The sequence below is a fragment of the Meleagris gallopavo genome, chromosome 6 (assembly GCF_905368555.1).
Source record: "Meleagris gallopavo chromosome 6, MGAL_WU_HG_1.1, whole genome shotgun sequence".
Classification (NCBI taxonomy): Eukaryota; Metazoa; Chordata; class Aves; order Galliformes; family Phasianidae; genus Meleagris; species Meleagris gallopavo.
The window spans coordinates 49,327,577-49,350,472 of NC_139409.1; the positions used below are offsets into that span (position 1 = coordinate 49,327,577).

Sequence of the window (22,896 nt, forward strand, 5' to 3'; positions counted from 1 at the left end):
TGGATAGGCAGACATTGTAGCAGAACATAGGATGGCTGCTCTGAAAGTAATACCTCCTATTTTATGATGTTGGCTCACGATGTCAGAGGTGGATGTGGGTGATACGGTAGTAGGGGTTGAACCTCTCCATCAGTATCATGTTCTATTTTGTGTGACAGATGGCAGCAGAGAGGCAGTCTGATCAAATGGTGTCAGACATGGATGTGCATATGACGCAAAGGCATGTAATTTAATTCCTCCATTGATATTAGTTGACTTTTGCTAAACGTTTATGGAGACCAAACAATGGATGTGAGCACAGTGAGGCAGTGGGTGGTACGTTTCAGCAGTGGCAACAGCAGTGTGAAAGACATTCTGGACAGCCATGCACAGCTCTCACACCATGAATTGAAGAGTGTCTCAGTCAGCTCATCTGTGCAAATCAGCTAATAGCAGTGACTGTGTTTAAAAAGTACTGTTGTGCCCTTTGCATCTGTTATAGTTTCCATGGAGATAAATAGGAGGCATTACTTTCAGAGCAATCCACACACAATCTGGAAGACATACTCCTTAGAGGTCATATGATGTTCTACTTTATATTCAGACTGCAGCATTTTTCTTAAATGAAGGAACTCTGTTGATATGAGACTGCCTCTTTCTAAACGTTGGACAGTTGTAAATTGTTAGTGGTAGTAAAACGAAAGGTAGTGTAATTTTTCAGGAGTCCAGGGTCATTTGTGGGTGAAGAGTTTAGACATAGGTGAGCCAGATGTCGTCTCCTTTTTGGTATTCTGGAAGTCCTGATCAGTAAACCAAGTTTTTTATCCAAACAGCTCTGACTGAACATATCCAGCCCTACTACAGCTTTATTTCTCAATGTTTCTCTTGCTTTTGAGTACTCTCAAAGCTACAGATCCTGTTGTCACTCACAACTTTTCTATACTGGTGAGCATAATCTTAGAACTAATTTAAATACAATGTATTTTGGTAGTTCTGTTGTTCATTTTTGTTTAAGTTTTTGAAAATTGGCTGGTTCAAGTAAACCATGTACAGAAGCGGCGATTTGTTGCTCTCCGTATGATCTGTGCAGTTCAACTAAGGAACTCACAGTTTATTTCTGGGCAGGAGGGGGCACTGTTTAAAAGGACAACGTTATTTTCAAATCAAATCAATTTTTTTTCTTAATGCCTCTGAAGGCAAAACGTTGAATTTTGTAGGTTTCCTTGAATGATGAAAGCTTTGTGTCTTAGGTTCTCGAACGCTGTTCCCCATCTCTGTTTGTTTATTGTGTTTGATGGAACTGTGTGTGCTTTTCTCTTGTACTGGTTTTTCTGAAGTTAGTCCTCCTTAGTTTTTTGTCTCCTCTTCATCCCTTCTTTCCTAGTTTCACAAGCAGTTTGTTGTTTGTGACATCACCCAATCTCTTCTTTCAGTATTTTTCGTTTTCTCCCATTCTTAAAGCATGAACATGACACTTAATTTTCTGCCTTTTAAAGAATTTGTACTCCTGCAGGCAGGAAAAGAGCGTTCTGCTGTATTTATTTGTGAGATTGAAGACATGGTGATCTATTATGCAGAAATATTTATACCTCAGCCAAAAGGAAATAATAAAAAAAAAGCTGTTACTTTTTATTAAAATTATATTATTCTAACTGATCATACTTCAGAATTTGCTGTCTGTACCCTGAAGAACTTAGTTTTAACTCTGATTTTACATTTGTAGATGAAAAATTTACAAATTTAGATTAATACTTTTTAAAGTCCTAAACTGTACTAAACTGTTAATTGTATTTGTAAATAGTTGTGTTATAAACAGACAAAAATTAAGTGGAAATAATGAAATAATAAAAAAAAAAAAAAGAGGAATTGTGTATCATCTGAATTTCAGATGAGTCTTATTCTGGAATTGTTATATATGTGCCTTTCAAATGAATATATATAAAAGGCTTAAGACCAGTTAAGGAACACATTTCTTCAAATTTAAGTATCTCTTATGCAGCTCCAGTGATTCTAATTAATCCAAAGAGCAGAATGATTCTTTACCCACCTACTTAAAAGCTAGTAATAACTCAAAATAACCAGCATTTGGTACCTTCCAGTACATCTGTTCTGTACTAATGATTTGTAGCTGCTTCTTATGAGAAGATATAGCATGATAATTTTGGTGCACATCCTACTTTGACTCCATTATTTTCATAACAGAATAAAAAATCAAAAAACAATCACAGCATGCTTTGCTGGGCAAAGGCTAATCAAAGCAGGAATAATTTGAGAGAATTAGATGATGAAATAAGCTGGGAACTGCAAAAAGGGGAAAAAGAAAAAAAAGAATAGGATTGGTATCACGGTTTCTGTCAATAAAAGAGTGTTCAAAATAAATTTTCGACAGATCTATTGTTTTCTAATAGTAGAAGGTGCTGCACTCAGAATACTTTGTCAAAGGAGGCATTGTCAGAACAAACTGTGTGTCTTGCTTCCAGCAGTTCTTGATGTGGTTTGAGAATGAAAAGGCAGGTCTGAAAAGCTGTGAACATGACACCTCTCTTAAATAAACAAAAATATCAGGTTTGCAATCTGTGAAGTATGAATTCACTGGCAGCACTGACAATGATTGAACAAAGCATTTGGAGGGGAAAAAAATATGCAACATCTACCCAAGCTTGACTTGATAAAAACAGACTGCTCCAGTACTGAAAGGGAAATCAAGGCTCTGTAATGTTTTTTTTACGTTATGCATTTGGAAGATGGTTGCATTAAAGACTTGATCTTTTTTTTTTTTTTTTTTTTTTGATAGCTTGAAGTTGTCTGAGTGAGCTGTTAAATTAGTAAGCAGGGTGTAGGGATAAAATAGTCCATGAGAACACTTTTTTGAGGAGTGGAGTAGCACACTGGATTCCTAGTGACCAGTAATTATTGGGATTACATAATTACAGTTATAATTGGGCAGTAACCCTTGTGGCATTTATTAAAACTGTACTTAAGTTCTCAATACTCACATAATGTTTTCATAGACAAGCTAAGGTAATGCAATTTAGAGCAAATAGTAAAATTGATTCAAAAGTTGTCAATCTTAAATTTTACACTATATAAACAATTACCATTTGCATTTCGCCATTGACGTGGAAGGCAGTGGTTCAGAACTGACATTGCCACATCTTTTGTTTTGATCCAAGTGGGTGATGGAATAGCATGAAGATGACCCCAGAGTCCTCACTTGGTCAAGGGCTATGGCTTGTTCACTGTGGGCTTTGGAGTGTAAGGGGCAGGAGGATTCTGGAACTGATTTACAGGTAGAAGACATTTTCTCTTTACACCATTTAAACTCCTTTAAAATAGTTTCTGGGAGTGTGGCTATCTCAGAGAAGAGTCACGCAGAGCTGGCCTCAAAAGCTCTGCCCAGTTTTTCCTCCTACAGCCGGAGATTTAAAGCACTGCCAGCAGTCCCTCTGTCAGCAGACTCCCATGGATGGTTGTGTGATGCAGCCCTGGTTTAATTGCCTGAGAGCTCCATGCTGCTCAGAAGGTCCACAAAGTAGAAAGGGGGCATGGGTGTATGATACAACGGGATAAGAATTAGAAATTACCCTGACCAATTTGTCTGCACAAAGAAAAGTCAAGGGTAGAATTAAATGTTGGAGCAAGGTCCCTGTGTTGTGCTTAATCAGAAATAATCAAGTCCTTTTAAGATACTGTGGGGAACAGTGGGTGAGGGAAGGGTTCTCAGAAGATTTGGATGTAATGGTGAGGAATAATAAAATTTGAACACGAGTCCATGTTGTCATATCTATAATGGAAGACTGGCGTACTGAATTATATTAAAACAAACATGGTCCAAAAGACTGCTCTACTCCACATTGGTGTGCTCCCAGTTGCTTCTGGTTGCCATATTTCAGAAATGATATTAACAAGTGAAGAAAGTTGAGAGAACAACTATGGGTGAGAGGCATTGTTTAGGAAAGGAAGTTCAGAACCCCCCACTTCTTTTTTTTTTTATTAATTAAATTGTACTATTATTAGATAAAAGCTGCTGTGGCCATTTAACTCCCTGTTCCTAAATCATTCTGTAAATTTTCACATGGTAGTACTTAAATGAAGATTCTGATGGACTGTGAAAGCATCAGCAAAAATCCTTACCTAATGTGTAGAAATAGCTAACATTTTGCTTTTTGCTAACATTTTGCTAACATTCATTTCAAAGAATGAATATTAAGAAAAAATACAATTTTTTTCCATAGGTAGTAAGTAAAATAAGAATTTATACACGGGTGTCAGCAAATTGGATTGTCTCTAGTTTTGAGAGAGAATGAATTTGAAATAGGAGTGTATGAAATAATAAATGATGAGATATAGTATTAGCCTTTTTCTTTCTCAAGGCTGCTAAATAAAGGAATCGTCTGAAGCTGGAAGACTGGATATTTAAAAATAGTTGTGCATTGCAGAGGAAGTTTGCCTTTTTGTGCTCTGCAGAATTTGATGCCTTATGTTCTTGAGAGCAAGATGGTAGCAGATTTAAAATTGACGTATATAAATATACAGATGAGAACAGGCAGAGTTATTTCAGAGTGTTTGAACAAGCTGGGAAACTTCTGACCTCTTTAAATACCAAACTACGTGGTGTCGGTTGTTTGTTGTACACTTCAGGACTGAAACATGAAATAAACATAATCATAAAATTTAATAATGATCTTCTTTTTAGGAGGTTATATCACAGAGTTTCTTGCAGGTTTTACAAACTGAAAGAACTGAGTTAAAGACATCCTTGCTTTTCAGCTCTGTGCTAATATGCTCGCTGGTAAACTACACATTTACACAGATTAAGAACTGATTCCTTTTGCAGTAAAGAACCAGCTTCATGGCATGCAGCAGAAGCTTTTAAGAGGTTATGTACTCCCCTGTCTCATCGTTCTGATATCTAAGGTGATCATCGATATATGATGAAATGTTCTGATGTATTTAAGACTATGTTCAATCTACGTGGGAATTTCTGCAAGGTTTGGGAGTAGGGCATTATTTTGTAAGGTACGAGAGTTAAATAGTAGAGCCACAATCTCAGAAAAAAACCCAAAGAAGTTAAACAAAACGTTATGCTTGTAAGTATGTTTGTAATTAAGACCCTATGACGCTATGAACTGGGGCAGTTTCTTGAAGCATAGCATTCCTTATTTCCTCTATTCACCAAATGAATAAAATAGTCAAAAAGTCTGATTGGACAATTTTAATCTGTATTTATATTATACTATGTTTGCAAGCAGAATTTCGTAATGTTTGGGGAAATTTTAGAACAAAACTGACTCTTCCTCATTATTATGTGAGTCTAAGATTTATTTTCTGGACATCTAAACAGATTTATGCCTCATTCTGAAAAATCTTTGGTCATATAAGATGTCAGTGGTAATATTATGTGGTATGTAGTTCCCTAAAAGAACAACTTTGGTCTGTTTATGTAATTTCATTCTTTTGTAAAGAGAGAACTTCTGAAGCTAGTCATAATACATTTAAATAACCCAACAGTGTTATGTAGAAAAAGCTGAGCTATCTGTAAACCAATGTGGTGAATTGGCCCTGGAGTGCTATGCTGATTCAGGCTGCAGTGCTTTTGTGGCCTGCCCACCTCAGCCATTTGTCGTGGGGTAGCAGTATGTGCCATCAGAGGACTCTCCGTACTTCTTTAGGGCTAAAAGGTCTGTGGAAACATAAAACTCAAGGAAAGATTCTATGAAGAGATGGTAGTTAATTAAAGGAATGTGGTACTATGAGGTGTCTGAGAATTGCTACTTTGTATTTAGTGACTATCACGTTCTAAGGACATGCATAATTTTGATAATAAATGTTAAGACAGCAAAGTGCCTCTGGTTCCCTGCCTCTTGCCATGAGTCACTTGTGATGTCCCCTGGCCTTCTTTTGCTTGGCACAAGCTCCATTCTGGAAGTTTGCTATGTCAGGGTTGGCACTCTGTGGCAAGCATTTCTTCCCAGAATACTTCGTGTATGCAGTATAAGCTACAGTCCTGACCACGTGAAACTTGGTTTTTGTAAATATATGTATTTACAGAATAAACAAATGTTTTGTAGTAGGAGCAGGAGTAGAAGACCTAGCAGTTGCCTGCTTTATTTGAAAATGAGTTCTGAGGGCCAGTGGGAGCTTTTATTTTTCCTCCCCAACCCTTAGTGTTAATTACTATCCTACTAAAGCACAGCTGTGTGTGCAGGTTCTTTTGGAAATTTAATCTTGATTTCTGCTCCTTACGAAGACCTCCTACATCCCATCTTCCCTTACTGTCCATTTTATATCAAGGCAGTTCTTTTACAAAGAAGTTTTTACCTCTTCTCCTTTAACGAACTCTAATAAAATACATTGTATGACCGTGTTAGGTACAGTAGTTTTTTCCATATTGGGGATATTATTTTTACTTAACATGGAGTAATTTTATTTATTTATTTTAATTAGAAGCAAAATCATTCTGAGAAAGTCTGTGAAACAATGACCTGTTAATTGTAGACTTATAAATGGATGACAGAGAGGATTATTTTGAATTGTTTAATTGCTAAATATCTTGTAATACTTTTCTTTTAAAGGTCATTTGTTCCAGAAGTCCAGTTAATAGAATTTGTAAAGTTGTTCAAAGTCCTCAGGATTTTTATTGTTTTTTTTTCCCATTCACATTGTAATTAAGTTGAAAGTGTCTACTTAAATCTAAGTGGAAACTTCTAAAGGTTTTCTATGTGCATTACCCCTAAGCAGTTGGGAGTTCCATATACTTCACCTTTCAATTCTATTGTGCTCTGAAGATGAATTGTGTAAAAAGTTTAAAACTATATCTTCCTGTTCAGGAAGTCTGTCAGCTGCAAACTGTTGGAAGCTGGGAGAGTACTCAAGAAAAATATTAGATAGGCTTATCCTGTTCATATTGGCATCTGTTTTTGTCCACTTCTGGAAACAGAATGTGTAGCTAGCTGGGCCTTGAGTCTGATCTAGTGCATTTGTTCTCATGTTCCTGTGCTATTCTGTGCTTTTTGGACACTGGCTAAACTTCTCCACCATCAGCATAGCTCAGATGGCATGAGCACAGATTTGCTGTGTTCCTGTACCTCTGGAGCATTGTCGATAGAACCGTTGCCAAAATACCAACGGCGGGGCTAAATAACCCCCTTCAAAACACCTTTAAAACCAAATTTCCAAAAGGTTGCCAAGTAAAATGTAAGCACACAAGTCTGGTAGCTTTTAATTGGAGGAAAAGCAAAAATGGCTTTTCATTGACTTTTCATAGAGGTATAGAATAGCTCGAGCTAGAAGGGACTCACAAGGATCACTGAGTCCAACTCCTGGCTCCTCAGAGGACAACCCAAACTATTCCAGTTCTGGAGTCTTAAGTTCTTCTGGTGGTGAGGGCAACAGTGCTTTTCAGCCTATTGCACACACAACTTGTGCACTCAATTCAGGAGAAATTGAAATATATCACAAAGGTACTTTTTCTTAGGGTGTTTCAGAGTAACAGCAAACTTGAGTGATGTCACCTTGTACAGGACTAATGTAACTATGTTAGTTGGAAGATAGAGGACCAAGAGATAATTTTCCTATTTAAATTCTTGTCATTGGATATATGTTTTTCTCTGGGATCCCGATGTGCTAGTTTTGCAAGCAGCAAACAGACATATTCAAAGTGGGGAGGCTTCTGTAAAATTCAGCTGCTTGTCAAACTTCTTGGAACTGAGCACAGGACTGTTTTCTATACAACGGGCTTCTGTCAGCACAGCTGTGCTGCTCAGGAACAGGAAGAGGTGTGAACACTGACCTGTGTAGCTGTTTTGACAGAAACCGTTAGCAAATATGCTGTTATATTGGCAAAACTTTTTTCTTTCACTGATCTGCTCAGGAGTGCATCTCCATAAGTAGTTTTACATTCTAGTGCATAGTGTAATTTGGCCCAGAAAGCTGTATATGCACAAGCATTGCTTTGCCAATATATGATGTACCTTTATCTTTGGAGTAATAAAGTACTCTGGCAAAGACACAGACTGAACTTCCAAAATCTATCAGTAACCCAAACTAATAAAAGGGTGAAAATGGAAAGGAGGTATGTTCAAATAAAACAGCGTTCCGAGAAACCAATGGGAGCTGACAGGCTTCCTTCTCTGCTGGTGAGATTGACATCCTTGTGGGGTTCAGCTCTGATATGCACCACTAAAAAGGTGGTCTTCATAGCTGAGGGACTCTTTCCCTTTGAACTTGTGCTGCTTCTGTTGCAAGCAGACCAGCACCAGGTGCATGTTTTTTTGTTCTTTAGCTAGCCTTTTGCACTTCTGTTAAACAACCTAGCAATGCTGTTTTTTCCACTACTGTTTCTCTGGTCACACACAACCTGAATGTCCAAAATATTGTGAATTTAGGAATAAGAAACAGTTTCAACCAAGTGCAATCCTGAAACGCTCTTGTGTTCCCGTTCCTTGTTCGGTATGAGAAGTGTATACGAAGTTTAATGAGCAAGTCATAATTCTTCCTTGCTGTAAGTATTGACTTTTAACTCTGCACAGAAATAATAGCTTTTTTATGACTTCACGCTTATGGCTTGTTCTTTCATCTACATGTAACCACCCTAAAATTAGCAGTATCTTGTATAAAATCTGAAACTTCAGGTTTTGGATTCTGTCCTAATGAAGAATATTGTAGAAGTCTGCCTGTGAGTTGTAAAATTTGACACTGGGTTAGTTTACAGTGAATGAAACCAGATTAGGCACTGAAATCCTGGGTATGAACAACATAGCAACACAGTACAATTGTGGAGACACTTACTGATGGTTTAATGTTTATTTTTCAGTAGCTATTATACTTGGACTGGTGCCTAGCTAAGTTAACAGAAATAAAGCTGGAAGATTTTAGGCATCTTCATAAGCCATGCAGTAAGCTTTTGTAAAGCAGTGTTTGTTGTGCTTGCGTTCTAACAATCTGTCGAGAAGACCCAAGAAAAGATCACCAAACATTTTATTTGTTGTTACTGAACTTTTCTTGTCTGCTTTCCTAAGGAATTTGTTCCAGGAGACTGTCTTGTCTTGTAAGCCTCTCTCTTCTGCTTTGTTATTGTATTTATCCTTTGTTTTGTTTTGTTTTGTTTTGTTTTGTTTTCCCATGCATGAGAGACTTTTTATATGATGATTGCAGCTTTTTGTTTGTTTGTTTGTTTGTTTAGCTGTTTAAAATGTGGAGGCTTTGAGATTTCAACAAAGAAACAGATCTCATTGTCTTTGTTGTGCCACTTCATATTATTTTCTATGGGTGTTATTAGATTGGTAGGAAGACTGTAAGTAGCTGATTTTGACCTGAAATGTTTCCTAGTATGCATATGGTCTTCATTACTTCTGTTTTTAAAATCCTATGATAAAATAAATCCCTTTGCCAGTAGCTGAAAAAGAAAACAGTTTCGGGTGTAGAAGACAGAATGAATTGAAAAATAGCCTGTATTTTGTCATCTGCAGAAACCAAAATGGTGGCAGTATCTGGCACTTTTCCATGTACTTGAACATTAAAAGCATTCTGTATCCCAGTGTTTATGTCAGAGTTGGCTGACACCCACTGATCTGCAAGTTCTCTTGTGGAGAAAACTTTGTCATTGTACGTGGTAGACCTTATTGCAAAGTAAGGTTCTAATGAGAACAGGACTGTGCAAAACAGTCCTCTCATGAGTAAATGTTCTTGTAAAGAGAATAGAATAATCTGTGACAAATAGAACAAGAAGTAATTGTTTAAGTGTAAAAGAAAAAAGACTAAGAAAAGCTTTCTTGTAGATAGGATGGCCATCTTGCACTGGAGTAGAGTCCTGATGGATACTACGCAGTCAGAATACAGCTACAATGTGGCTATGTCTTTTGGGCAGACTTGACCATCATTTCAAGAAGAGAATGTCTGAGGAGGGGGAAAGCAAAATTTGTAACCTCTTTTAATAGAATACATCTTAGAAGAGAATTACATGGAGCTGTGACTACCAGATTCTTTCTCATATAAAGTCATATTCTTTGTATGATTAGATGGGCTTTCAGATAGCATGGAACGGACTGGAAAGGATGTTAAAGATTGTTTAGTTCCAACTCTCCTGCTGTGGATAAGGTCACCTTTTTAGTTGACCAGGTTGCCCTGAGCCCTATCCAACCTAGCCCTGGACACTTCCAGGGATGGGGCATCCACACCTTCCCTGGGCAAGCTGTTCCAGCACCACACCACCCTCATAGTGAACAATTTCCTCCTAACAGCTAACCTAAATCTACCTTTTTTCAGTTTAAAACTGTTCCCCCTTGTTCTGTCACTACTCTACCTGAAAAAGAGTCCCTCCTCATCTGTCCTATATATCCTCTTTAAATACTGAAAATATGTGTCTGCTTAGAGTATATGACTGTCAGATTTTTATTTCTATCTAGGATCTCAAATTAACTTTTTTTTGCAGTTTTGAAAAAATTCAGAACATGATGTCCCAGAATTGTAAGAGTATTTTGTTCAGGTGTTTAGACACTTCTTTCTCTGGTATCCTGTTATAGGTTTATAGGTTGCACCTTCTTTGTTTTGAAGGCATTTCTCATCTATGAGATACGAGTCAGACAATTTAATGAGATGTTAACTGTCTTAAGAAAATCTTTTTAGATGGGAAAAAATGGATGTGGAGTATCAGTTGTCCACTGCAGATACTTATTTTATGAAGGGAAAGATTCTTTCATATGACTGTTTCTAAGGAAGTAATTGAAATAATCTGTTAGTAGAAAAATATTCAACTTAGGCAATAAACAGTGAGTCCTTGAATTAATCAGTTTTTATGTTTAGCTGTTTTAAGTAACCAGATGCATTTACCACCTTGAATGATAAGTTCCTGTAAATGATTAGTGACTATTATTTGCAACAATGCACAGTTTAATCAGGGAATCTGCTAATGTTAAAAATATTCAAGATCATTTTCATATGTATTTCCAAGAGAATTCTATTGCACATTTTCTTTTTGTTCACATAGGCTCTAATATACCTGTAAAATACTGCACCCTTCTGCTTCCACCTGATCTACCACAGCAGTTTCAACTAAACTTTAAGCTAGGATTAGCAGCTTCACCATGTCAAATAAAAAATTAATGTTATATCAGGACTCTAAATTAAGCTCATTTTACTATTTGTGATGTCAGAAATCAGAGTTAGGTACTCATTCTTTGAGCTAAGTAAGGATTGAACTTGTGTTTATATGCATAATATGTGTATAAACCAGAGAGCCACAGTCGATCTCTAAAAATAAAAAATCAGTAAAGATATCAGGTTGGAAGAGAGCCTGGAATTTAAGAAATATATTGTATTCCATATAACTTAATCTTCAGGGATTAAATCTTTAGGAGTTATATTTCAGAGATTTGTTTTGGAAAGATTTGAGGAAACGTTTGAAAAAAATCTATCCTGATTTTGAGCTTTTGACATGTTTCCCAGCTTCAGCCTGTAGTAGTTAAGGCCCTTTGAGGGACTGTATGATTTATCTTAAGGGAGAGTTCATGGCTATAGTACACATATGTGTATGCCCAGAGATGGATGCAAAGAAGCACTTAGTCCAGGTTGGTTTCTTCCAACTGGACTTGACTCCACGGATTTGTTTGTCAACAATACTGTATGTATGCAGTCACAACGACTGATGGTCTGTTGAGTTTTTAACCATTTTAGAAAGAATTGGTTGCTTCAGGTGTGAAATAAATGTGTAAATATGGAGTTACTTTAAAATTCTGTCAGTCGCAGGATTATAATTCTGCAGGTGAGGCAGCACAGAAGTCTGAGCAGCTCTCCTCAGTATTTAGCTAGTCCTTGGGAGAGTGTTAAACCTGGGTGGGTTTAAGGGGATGCCTGTGCTGGGCTGCTCAGAGTGGTTGGCCTCACTATTTTATAATGGGCTTTTATAGTGTAAGTGTTTGGACTCATAAGATCTAGTGTAGTAAGCAGGGAACAAGGAATGATTCCTTACCTTTACAAGCAGCTAGGAATATTTGTATGAACTCAAAAGAGCAATGGGGAATTTTAGTTCTGCCCGAGGTTCCTTACAGGGGGTGAGAGGGAGTTTGAGTACTTAATCCAAGTGTATTCTGAGAGCTTAAGCTTTGAATTGAGCTTGTTCTTAGCAGATGGCAGCCGAGTTTCGCTTGATTCCTGATGTCATCTAGAATTGCACCTCCACTTAGATTGGGAAGCAATTACTGCCTTGAAATTCTTAATGTGAATGATAGGAGCACCCTTTTGGTGCTTACAGTTTGGGTTATAGAGACAACTGCTTTCTCTTGGCTTGTTTGACATGTTGAAGAGCAAGAAAACATGTCCCTGGAATTTCCAGACCTGGTTACAAGTCTGCTGAAAACCAGACTTGCATTGTTTGAGATGGTCTGTGGCTGTGTCTCAGAAATGTGGTTGGTGTTTCTAGAGGAGTCGAGTGAGGCTTAGAGCTCAGATCACGTAAAACCTGAATGGAGTTGGACAACTGGCAGAGCTTATTGTTTGTCCCCTTCTAGTCTTTCAGTAGCTGAACACTAGCGGAAAGTTATGATTGGATTTAATCATTTTACTTTATCTTTGCCTTCCAATTTATAACACGTGATATTGTTTAATACTGAGATGCTTAAATCATCATGTGTAAAAGCAATGAAGTAATTGATATACTGTACGCATTCCCAGTCATCAGTGGACAAATGAAATTTATTTATCAGATTGTTGGGGAGATTTTGTGTGCTGACTTAAGTTTATTTTTTGCTTTTTTCATCTCTCCTGAGAGCTTGCTCTGACTTCACCTTCTTCGTATCAGCCCTGATCTCCCGTAAGCTTGCCTACCCAGGAAGTTGTACTTCCTTTCCTTCTAACCAACACATGGCAAGCATTTTCCAAGTTGTTACTGGTTTTGCAAACTTCTTTGGCAGCTCTGACATTGCAAAGTTTCATATAATACGTCTGTTAGATTTTGGCTTCTCTCATTATAGAGAATTGCTTGTGTTCTTCTGCTTGTTTCATTAATCTTTATTAAGTAAAGCTGTAAGCTGTCTTTAATTGAATGTTTTCTTTTGGCAATAGAACAAGTCAAAAGGTGTTTCTCATTAATTTGTTATTCAGCAGGGATAGCCATCTATCTGGATTGAATTTGTGACAATGTTTAGTCCCTATTTGTAGAAATGCCTATGTTGAACATATTTTTCTATGTTTTGCTCAGAATATCCTATACACGCTGACTTTATAATGTCATTTGTCATGTGGGAATTAAGCTACAGGGAATTTGTCTGTGTTGACAGCATGTCTCCGTGTTGTTTTTTTCTCTCCTTTTAGTACAATGTGTTTTATATTTTGTCTTATAAAATTTTATCATGCTATCAAATCATGAAGAAGTGCAGAAATGATGGCTTTTGGTTTTCTCTAGAGTATGATCTGAATATTTTGCACAAAGATCATCATGAGAAATGCTGACTTTTATGACGCAGTATAATAGTGTAGTCAGACTTTCCTGTAGAAGCTAATTACCAGGCCATCAGTAGCTTGAAAGCAAATGGTATTAAAGAAATGAGAGCGATAGTTTCAGGTGTTGCACTAATGCTATATTTCTCTTCCTTCCAGATTCTGTGCCGTTATCCATACTTGCTTTTTGAATTATTTTTATTTTTATTTTTTATTTTTTTCCATGTTGCTTTTTTGGAAGGTGCAAACTGTGGATGCTAGGGCAACTGTTAGATTTCATCAAATACAAATCAAGTGTACGACAGCCTGAGGAATAAAGAAGTATTTTTAACCCTTCTAAAAAACCCACGTGGATCAAAAGTTACCTGCCTAAAAATATTGTTTCTAAGGTGAATGTTGTTTAAGTGGAGATATTGCAACATGTTGGTGTCTGTTTGTCCCAGATGTTTGCATGTGGCTCCTAGTCAGAATGAACTGTTTTTATACACGTTAGGAATTTCTGTCATCATATCATCAGTAGCCCCTAAGTAAGCAAACTGGAGTGTCCAAATGCATGTTCAGTACGCGACTTGGAATAGCATGTGATCTACAAACTCATGGAAGTTCGTCTGGGACAAAGTTGTTTATTTGGTTTGCCTGCTTTCTTAAAATTTATGAAGAATGCCTGCCATAAATGTAGCTAAAAATCCCACCGTCATCTGGCAAAAATGAAATAAAGCTATGTTGTAGATTACATGGTACTATAAAGCTCAACCTGGAAAGACACATTAGTCTGTTTTTCTAACAGATCTTTTTTTGGGAACAGTTTTTGCTAGCATTTTTAAATTTAATGTGACATTTTTGAGCATCTGGCATTTGGCTGCTTCACTAATAACACTTCTGTGCAGCCTAACAGCTTTTACCGTTGTTGCATTTTTCCTAATCTTCAGCCTGACCTTTCTCACTTCATAATATTTATTTCTGTCCCAGAACAGAATTATTTTAGTGTGGATTCCAAAGCAAAGTGTGTCGTGTGTGATAAATATATTCTAACAATTTTGATTGTATTTAAGTGGATAAACTAGCAGTCATTTGTTATGACATGTAAAAATTTGGGGAAAAAATAACCCTGTATGATGCCTGTAAATATTATCATTTTTCCTGTGGTATGTTTCAAAGCTTGAGTGCCCTCACATGGCACTCGCACCCTAATCGCAGGAATGATTACCTTCATCATCTCAGAGGTGGCTTCTGTTTCATATTAATTGGCTCCATTTCATCAGGGCAGGAATGTGTCTCCAACTTCTTTATTCCCCAATAAAGAGTGTCTTTATTTCGCTAGGTCTCTCTGATCTTTCTTGTTACAAATACTCAGTCCTTCCATTTGTCAGCAGTTGCTGTGATGTGCTAACGGTGCTGTAATTTAATCGGATAGTGGCAGCAGTCTCACCTCTGTCTCTAACTGAAATGGATATATATTGCCAGCGTTTATGGGCAGCTTACTTGCTGAGAACTCACTTTACCAAATAAATCTTCAACGAATTGCAATTACTGCCTTACATAGTTACTTATTCTGTAAGCCCCCAACTTGTGATGAGGGTTTTACTTTTAGTAATTTAGGTTTATTTTGATAGATTTTGATTGTCTTTCAGTTTTACTATGCAAATATTTTTAGGTGTCTTGAGTTTTCTCTTATTGCTCTGCATTGCCAATTTGCCCTTCAAGCAACTGCAGGCATTTTGAAACAGACCTGACCTGTGTTATTATTCCACATTAGCTGCTTTTCCATCTCGTGTGTTATTTTATACAACTTCAGTTATTGTGTGCTCCAATATATGTGGGAGGGGACGTATCCTTTGTCATGTTACACACCTTGTTTTGAATATTCATACAATGTCTGCTGCGCTGCATAAGAGATTCAGGCAATCTTAGTTAAAAATATATAATATGTAATATTTCAACTGCAGATTTGTCTTTAGCCACAAGGAAAGTTCTGAATAAGTGGGGATGCTAAGTGTAGCCTTTGAGGTCACTTCTCCATTATTTTCTGATATGTCATGAGGAATACAGGATTGCTTGAGGAGGGCTATAGCTTTCACTTTGTACATGCATACCACAAGGGCACTTGTTTTCTCTAAGCTGATGCAAGGTAGCCAGCTCAATTTATTCTTTATATTTGGGTCACATTCTGTTTGTTTTAAGGAAAACTTCATCACTTAGCTGAAGAATCAGGACACATCCAGGAAGAAGTAGGTGTAAATGAATTTGCTGAAAAACCAGTCCTTTAGTGAACACTTAGAGTCTGTGTTTCTGGTGATTTTATACATGTGTCCAACCTGCTGGTTCTGTTTTTGTTGCCCTCTTATGTTTTAATAATAATTATGTATTATTTTATGTGCAGCTCAAGACAGTTGTCTTCTTCACTCAACGTGGCCCAGGCAAGCTATAAGGTTGGACACCCATGGACAATGACAGTTCTCAGGAGGAACTTGGAGGTCTGACTAGGGGTTACTGTCAGTTACTGTCCCATAGTCAGTTCACCCGTTGAACTGATGAGTACTTTGCAGCAGAGCAAAGCAGTTTATATGCAGCAATTGTGAGATCCAGGTAGATGATGATGTGGCAGGTATCAGATCAATATTAAGAATAGGGATTCTGGGGGGGCAAGAGTACAATTTTTTTTTTTTTTTCTCTTTTTATTTCCAGATTCCATTTTACAGGAATGGAAAGCCTTAAATATTTTCTCAAACTCAGACAATGGAGATATGTATATTTTGAGGCCAAGTATTCATGCAATCCCTTCTCCAGCTGAAATTATTTTGGAAATTCTCAGTTAAGATCTAACTAAAATTCGCTGGCACTACGATTCACTAGAAGGCAGTTCAGACTAAGAGTGTGATCAGTTATGTTGTTTTATCTTCAGAGACTGCCTCTCTGAAGCCTATTCTTTCTATACTTAGCAGAAATTGTCATTTTAGGGAAAGGTATTTTGTGTACTGGTTAAAGTTGATAAGACCTGAACTATGTTATAGTAAGCAGGAACCTGGTTTTAGGCTTAACTGTGTTTGATTGCAAATCTGTGCTTTTGCACAGTGAATTTAAATGTGAACACAGCATTTTTGGACAAACATATGCTTCAGATGATATTTGTAATATCTTTGGTGTTTGTTTTTTTTTTTTAAACAATACATATATATGTGTTATGGTGAGATCTATCAACCAGACTAATGATTTTCTAAATGTGTGTTCTCTTTCAACCCTTTTCTTTTGGTATTCCTAGTTATTTCTAAAACATCTGCACAGGGTTCCTCTGTTGACCTGTGCAATTTACTCAGTAATGTTCAGCTTTTGTTTTCTTTTGTCTAGATAATAAGAGCTTTCATTTTTAGAAATAGCTGTTTTTCACTTAACTTTTATAGTTAGATGGCTTCTTTTTCTTCCAGGCAGTTAACAGGCTCTGTGCTGCACCATCTACAATAGATTTTTGCCTCTACACTAGCTTTGTCAATTCAGACTTCAAATCAAAACCAGAGTCGTGTATCTTCCCTTTTTAATTTTTTGTGACTTTTGAAAACCAATTAAACACCCCTTCAGACCTGTGAAATTAACCAGAGAGGCATCAAATAATTTTTTCGATCTTGAAATCAGGCTGTTGTCATACGTGGAAAAGGACTTAAAATCAACATTTCTAAAATGCTGTTAGAAAAATGTGCGAAATTTTGCCTGACACCTTTCTTCAATTTAGTGTTTAAAGGACAGATGTTTGTCATTACTGGAAGAGCACTGCAAAGAAACATAATTTTTCTGTCTATGTACTAACTGTTTAATTTTCAGATGTTTTCTGCTTATGAAAACATTTGTGTGAGCAGACGTGTTGAGATGACTTTTCTTTGTTAATAACTCAGACCAGTGCGTAATTTCTCACTGACTTCAATATGCTTTTCACTATTCAATTAAAGTTGTTTTGAGTATTTTTTTATTATTATTATTGAGCAAGATTTGGTTTTTGAAGTGGACCCACACATATTTAAATGATTTTAATGCTCCATTTCATCTCAGTGAGATAACGATATATGCTTGGAGCCACTCAGAGCATTTTTGTGCGGATCCAACATTTTATTTGGAAGTTGAGTTATGCTTGAAAATGAACACTTTTTTTTTTTTTTTTTTTTTGTGAACTTAGCTGTGTTAATATGAGAGGAAAGGCCACTAATTGCTCTTTAGGGTCTTCTAGTCAGCCATTGTCAGAGAAATGATTTTTCATAACACTGGATAAACTAGGAGTTTTGCCTTCTCTTTTGTGATTATTAAAGTCAATGTGCTGTAGATTTGAATATAAGAAAAGTGTGAATCCTATCTTCTGAAATATTTGTTTTGCGGCTTTGTTGATAAAGTCCATTTGCTAGCTTTAGTATCCTGATGTTCCTTGTAACACTGAGCGTAGAAGCTGAGCTCCTCCTTAGCCTCCTTGGCTCCCAGATGTCCCAGAAAAATGTCTTAGCAGGTAATTAGGTATTCTGTAGCACAATGTTGGAAATCAATGTATTTGTTGGATATTGTTTTGCTTGGTATGAATTAATGAGTAGTAATTGGAGTAACACAGTACTTTAACTGCAGTTCAGAAGTGATTATTAATATCTTGCAGTGTATTTTAGGAGCTGCTTATGAATTTTGGACTAAATAACATTGATCCCAATGGAGGAATTGAAGATGGCTACCCTTATGTGGAACAACTTTTAATTTTGTGCTGCAAGCGATAAACCCAACCTTGACTGTCACATCTACCAAGCAGGCTACCAGAGCGTTATTTAGGGAGAATAAATAAAAGGAATGTGGGAGACTGAGAGATTTTTTTCTTGTAATACATGATGATCTATCTATCTGTCTATCTATATATTTAGTTTAATGCTGTCTTCACAGATCAGAGTATTATAGAAACTTTGTATTACAAGTGCTACCATAATAACATTCTTGTCTGTAACAGCTCCTGTTTGCTCCTTTAATTAGGGTATTTCTGCTAGAGATTTCTGAAAAGAAAAAAGAAAGCATGAGAAAACTTCTGAATTTGCTACCTCTTTAAGGAGTAGAAACTTAAATCTCTGACTCGTAAGGGCTTTGACAGTTTGTATTAGTTTAAATAATAGAATTCAAATACTTTTGCTTCATAGAATCATAGAATCACCAAGGTTGAAAAAGATCATCCAGTCCAACTGTCTACCTACTACTAGTATTCCCCCACTAAACCAGGTACCTTAATGCAACATCTAAATGTTGTATTAATGTAATAATAAATGTAAACATTTATTCAAAATGTTTTTTTGAGGACCTTCATCAGTGGTAATTCAACCACTTCCCTGGGCAGCCCGTTCCAGCACTTAACCATGCTTTCAGAGAAGAAATTTTTCCTACTGCCCAACCTGAACCTCCCCTGGTGCAACTTGAAGCCATTCCTTCTGGTCCTATCGCTATTTATCTGGGAGAAGAGACTGGCTACAACCTTTCCACAACTTCCTTTCAGATAGTTGTAGAGAGCAATAATGTCTCGTCCCCAGACTAAACAGTCCCAGTTCCCTCAGCCATTTCTCCTGTGGTTTGTGCTCCAGACTCCTCACCAGCTTTGTTGCTCTTTTCGGGACATGCTCCAGAACCTCTGTGCCTTTATTGTAGAGAGGAACCCAAAACTGAACACAGTACTTGAGGTGTGGCCTCACCAGAGCTGATTATAGGGAGACAATTACCTCCTTGCTCCTGCTGGCAACACTATTTCTGATGCAAACCAGGATGCTGTTGGCCTTTTTGGCTACCTAGGCAAACTGCTGGCTCATGTTCAGACAAGCATTGACCAATACTCCCAGGTCTGTTTCTTCTACACAATCTTCCTAGGCGCTCTGCCCCAGTCCTGTAGCGTTGTCTGGGGTTGTTGTGGCCAAAGTGCAGGACCTGGCACTTGGTCCTGTTGAATGAACTTTGTCCCATTGGCTTCAGCCTATCCAGATCTCTCTAAAGGGCCTTCCTACCCTAGCAGACACTTCCTCGCAGCTCAGTGTCATCTGCAAACTTACTTAAGGCCACTCAATCCCTTTGTCCAGGTCATCAGTAAAGATATTAAACAGGCCAGGCCCCAGTACCAATGCCTGGGGAAAATACCACCTGTGACCGGTCGCTAGCTGGATTTAACTCCATGCACCACCTCTCTGGGCCTGGTCCTCCAGCCAATTCTTTACCCAACAAAGTTTGTACATGTCCAAGTGACAGGCTGCCAGCTTCTCCAGGAGAAGCTTCCCTGTTGACTTCCACTTTTTGTGGTGGTGTTCGCTAGTTCTGTGAAAGAAAGAGGAAAAGGAAATTAGCTTTGGCTCTTTGCATTATACAGACACAGTAGTATAGTAATACAGTAATGGTCTCTAATTTCAGCCTTAAATTGTTTGACTGTATTGTGATTGACAGGTGATAATATCTGTCAGGTAGGTCGAACTGAATTCTGTATTTGGCAACCTCTTCAGCTGATCCAGGAAGATCTCAATGAAAATTTGGTAGTGTTTTTTGGAAGAACATGATGAAGTAAAGTGGAGATACCAGATCAGTCCAGAATTAAGATCAAATGTATCACCAGCCTGCACAGGATAGAAACAGATGCTTATTTCTGGCACAATGTTAAGATTAAGTAAAATAAAATTGCATTAATTGGTTTTACAGTCTGGACAACTTGTGAACAGAAGCTGATGAGAAAACTTTGGTTCCTTTTTATTTTAAAGTAGTAAGAAGTATTTGTTGCACTTGTCCTTGATTGAATTACTGTTTTCTCTCGTTCTGTTTTAGGTTATGGACAGACTGGTCCAATGGTTCAGAGAGGTGGATATGACTCCATTGCAGCTGCCATTTCTGGTCTCACACATATCACAGGGCACGAGGTATGGTGCTCAACTTTTAAATTTAGTAGAATCTGTGACATGCTCCTTGTACTCATCACACTGTGGTGTTAGCTAGCCTTGGTTAACACCTCTGCTATGCATGCCCTCCACAGTCCAACAAGAGGCCTTTTGTCTGTGAAGTCAATGAAATGGTAGTACTTTTTCCCATGCTGTATCTCATTCCAGCCTTAAAAACTAAGCCAGTGCCTGAGAAACAGACAATGGAAAAAGAATGGTATCCTAAATTTCCAGTGAATAAGTTATCAATACTTTCAGTCACTTCAGAAACCTTAATAGACAGATTAGCTGCTGGATAATGAAACCACACATTTGTGGAAAACCTCACCTGTGCTTAGATATAGCAGATGCATCAGACCTTTAAAAGTTGGAATTGTGAAGCCATCCAGATAACTTCTAACTTTTCAATCACCCTGCCTGAAAATTTGCAGGGACATACCATTAGTGGCTCTGGAAAAGCTTTATGTGCTGCTGTTCCCACTGATATCCAAGATTGTTGGATCATACAGCAGTGCAGGAAGCATTACAGGGGTAGCTTAGTATCTGGATTACAGTGATACATAGAATATGTATCTTTCCCTCAGAGAAAAATGCTGGTGAAACAGGTCTTTGCTTAAGCTGTCTTTGAATCACCTGTAGGTAATGAGGTCTCCAAATGTCATTTCCTGAGAGAGATAGTGTTACAAATCTGTTCTCTTTGTCACAACCACTAGATAGTTGTCTGTGCTCCTAATAGTCTGAAAACAGTTGTGTACATCTTTAGAACATGATTCTTGCCTGCCCTGAATAAGCAAGGAGCGCATCAAGTTTCAAATATTCCTGTTTCTTGAGTGGATTGTTCAGTGCTTAGTATGATGATCTGGACATTACTGTAGGAGTGATATTCTGCCAGTAGACTAATTTTCTGCCAAAAACAATGGCAAGCATCAAAACTCTGTGCTCCAGAGAATTATTCTACTCTTTTCTATGGAGAAGTTAAAAACAAAAAAACAAAAAACCACCAAAAACAAACAAACAAAAAAAGAAAAAGAAAAGTTAGAGAGGGACATGTAGTCCCAGCTGAATAAAGGAATTGATGCTGAAAATTTAAAGGGAACAAACAAACCAAACAGCAACAACAAAAAGGAAAATGCAGGGCTCTTGTAAGGCTTTTAGGTATGTGAGTGATGGAAACTACAAGTGCTATGAGAGCAATATTACTGAGTGACACTTATGAAGATGGATTTAATTAGAAGATTGTGTTAAGATCTACACTGCAAATCCAGATGTTGATATCACCTCCCCTGGAATTGAGGCAATGTATTCAAAACCATGTAATCATTGCTGGTAACAGTTTCATCTATTCATTAGGGCCTTCTAACAGTTAATTCAAATTTAGTTATTCTCTAGCATGATTAAAATAAACATGCTAAAACATGTTTTATTACTTATTTTATTTTTTATTACTTATTTTTCTTTTGCAGTCGGTCATATATTTTATCAGTTTCTGAATAAAGCATTTTTTGTTGTACAGAGGGACAGTCTATTTTGTTTCAAAGACTTAAGTGGTCGGTAGCTCCGAAGATGCGTGTGCCTTTTGTTATAGTGAAATTTGACCAAAATGGTTTTTAAATCACACTGTATGGTTGCTTGAAAATTTAGTATTTTCAGTTAAAACTCCCATGTCTTACATTTGTGCATGTTACTGAGTATTTTTGAATTCTAAACAGAGTCAGCTATGAAAAAATGTAGGAAAAGCTTATTTCAGGCAATATGTGGAGAAATGACCGAAGTAAAGAAGAAAAAAGAATTTTGCTCACTTTTTTTTTAAATTCAACTATTATTTTTTGCCTAATAACGAGAATTAGTACTTAAAGTCCTTAAAGCAACATGTTCCTTTGGAGCATACTCTAGTTAACTACATTACAATTTTTCTTTTTTTTGTTTTTTTTTTTTTAATTAAATTGAAAATGTCAGTCTTGTAAGCTAACGAAGAAAGAAAGAAAAGTTATGCTATTTCTGTATTGTCTTGCAGTAGCTGTACTTAATCAGCATAATAATATCAGTATAACAGTGCTTTGTAGAAACTTCTTTTTAATAGACAAACTGAGTAGTGTGCTTGCAGTGCCTTAGAGGTCTTAGCTGTAGTAGACAAACTACAAAGTTGGGGAGCAGAAAAAAGACATCTACGTACATCAGTGGGTTGCTTAATTTTAAGGTACATTAATGTGTGGGTAGATTGGTCTGAAGGTAATACTTCTTATTTATTTCCATGGAAACTACACCGGATACAAAGAGCAAAATGACACTATTTGACAGAGCAAATTCTCAGCTACAGACCAGTATTTTTCAACACGGTCACCACCATTAGCTACTCATTTTGCCAGCAATGAACAGGAGCCTGCATGCCATGCTTCTCAAAGTCTGCACCAGTGGAGGTGGCCCACTGTCACTTCTGCCACTGCTGAGACGTTCCACACCACCTCACTGTGCTCACATCCACTGTTTGGTCTCCACAAACATTCAGGAAGCATCAATGAATGTCATTGGATGCAGTGTTTTTCCACATGGAGGAATTCAGTGACAGTTTTGCTTT

At 37.2% G+C, this 22,896-nt stretch overlaps 1 protein-coding gene across 15 annotated transcripts in view; it reads left to right on the forward strand.

Annotated features, from left to right (window-relative positions):
* The window catches only part of SUGCT (succinyl-CoA:glutarate-CoA transferase), a 354,560-nt gene that overhangs the window by 21,271 nt on the left and 310,393 nt on the right, over positions 1-22,896 (forward strand). For all 15 annotated transcript variants that reach the window (XR_014884043.1, XM_085226688.1, XM_085226689.1 and 12 more), the window contains exon 7: positions 20,212-20,303. Coding sequence is in view for 14 of the 15 variants with exons in the window: in XM_085226688.1 (XP_085082814.1) it covers positions 20,212-20,303 (92 nt within the window). In the remaining variant the exon portion in view is untranslated. The remainder of the gene's footprint in view (positions 1-20,211; positions 20,304-22,896) is intronic.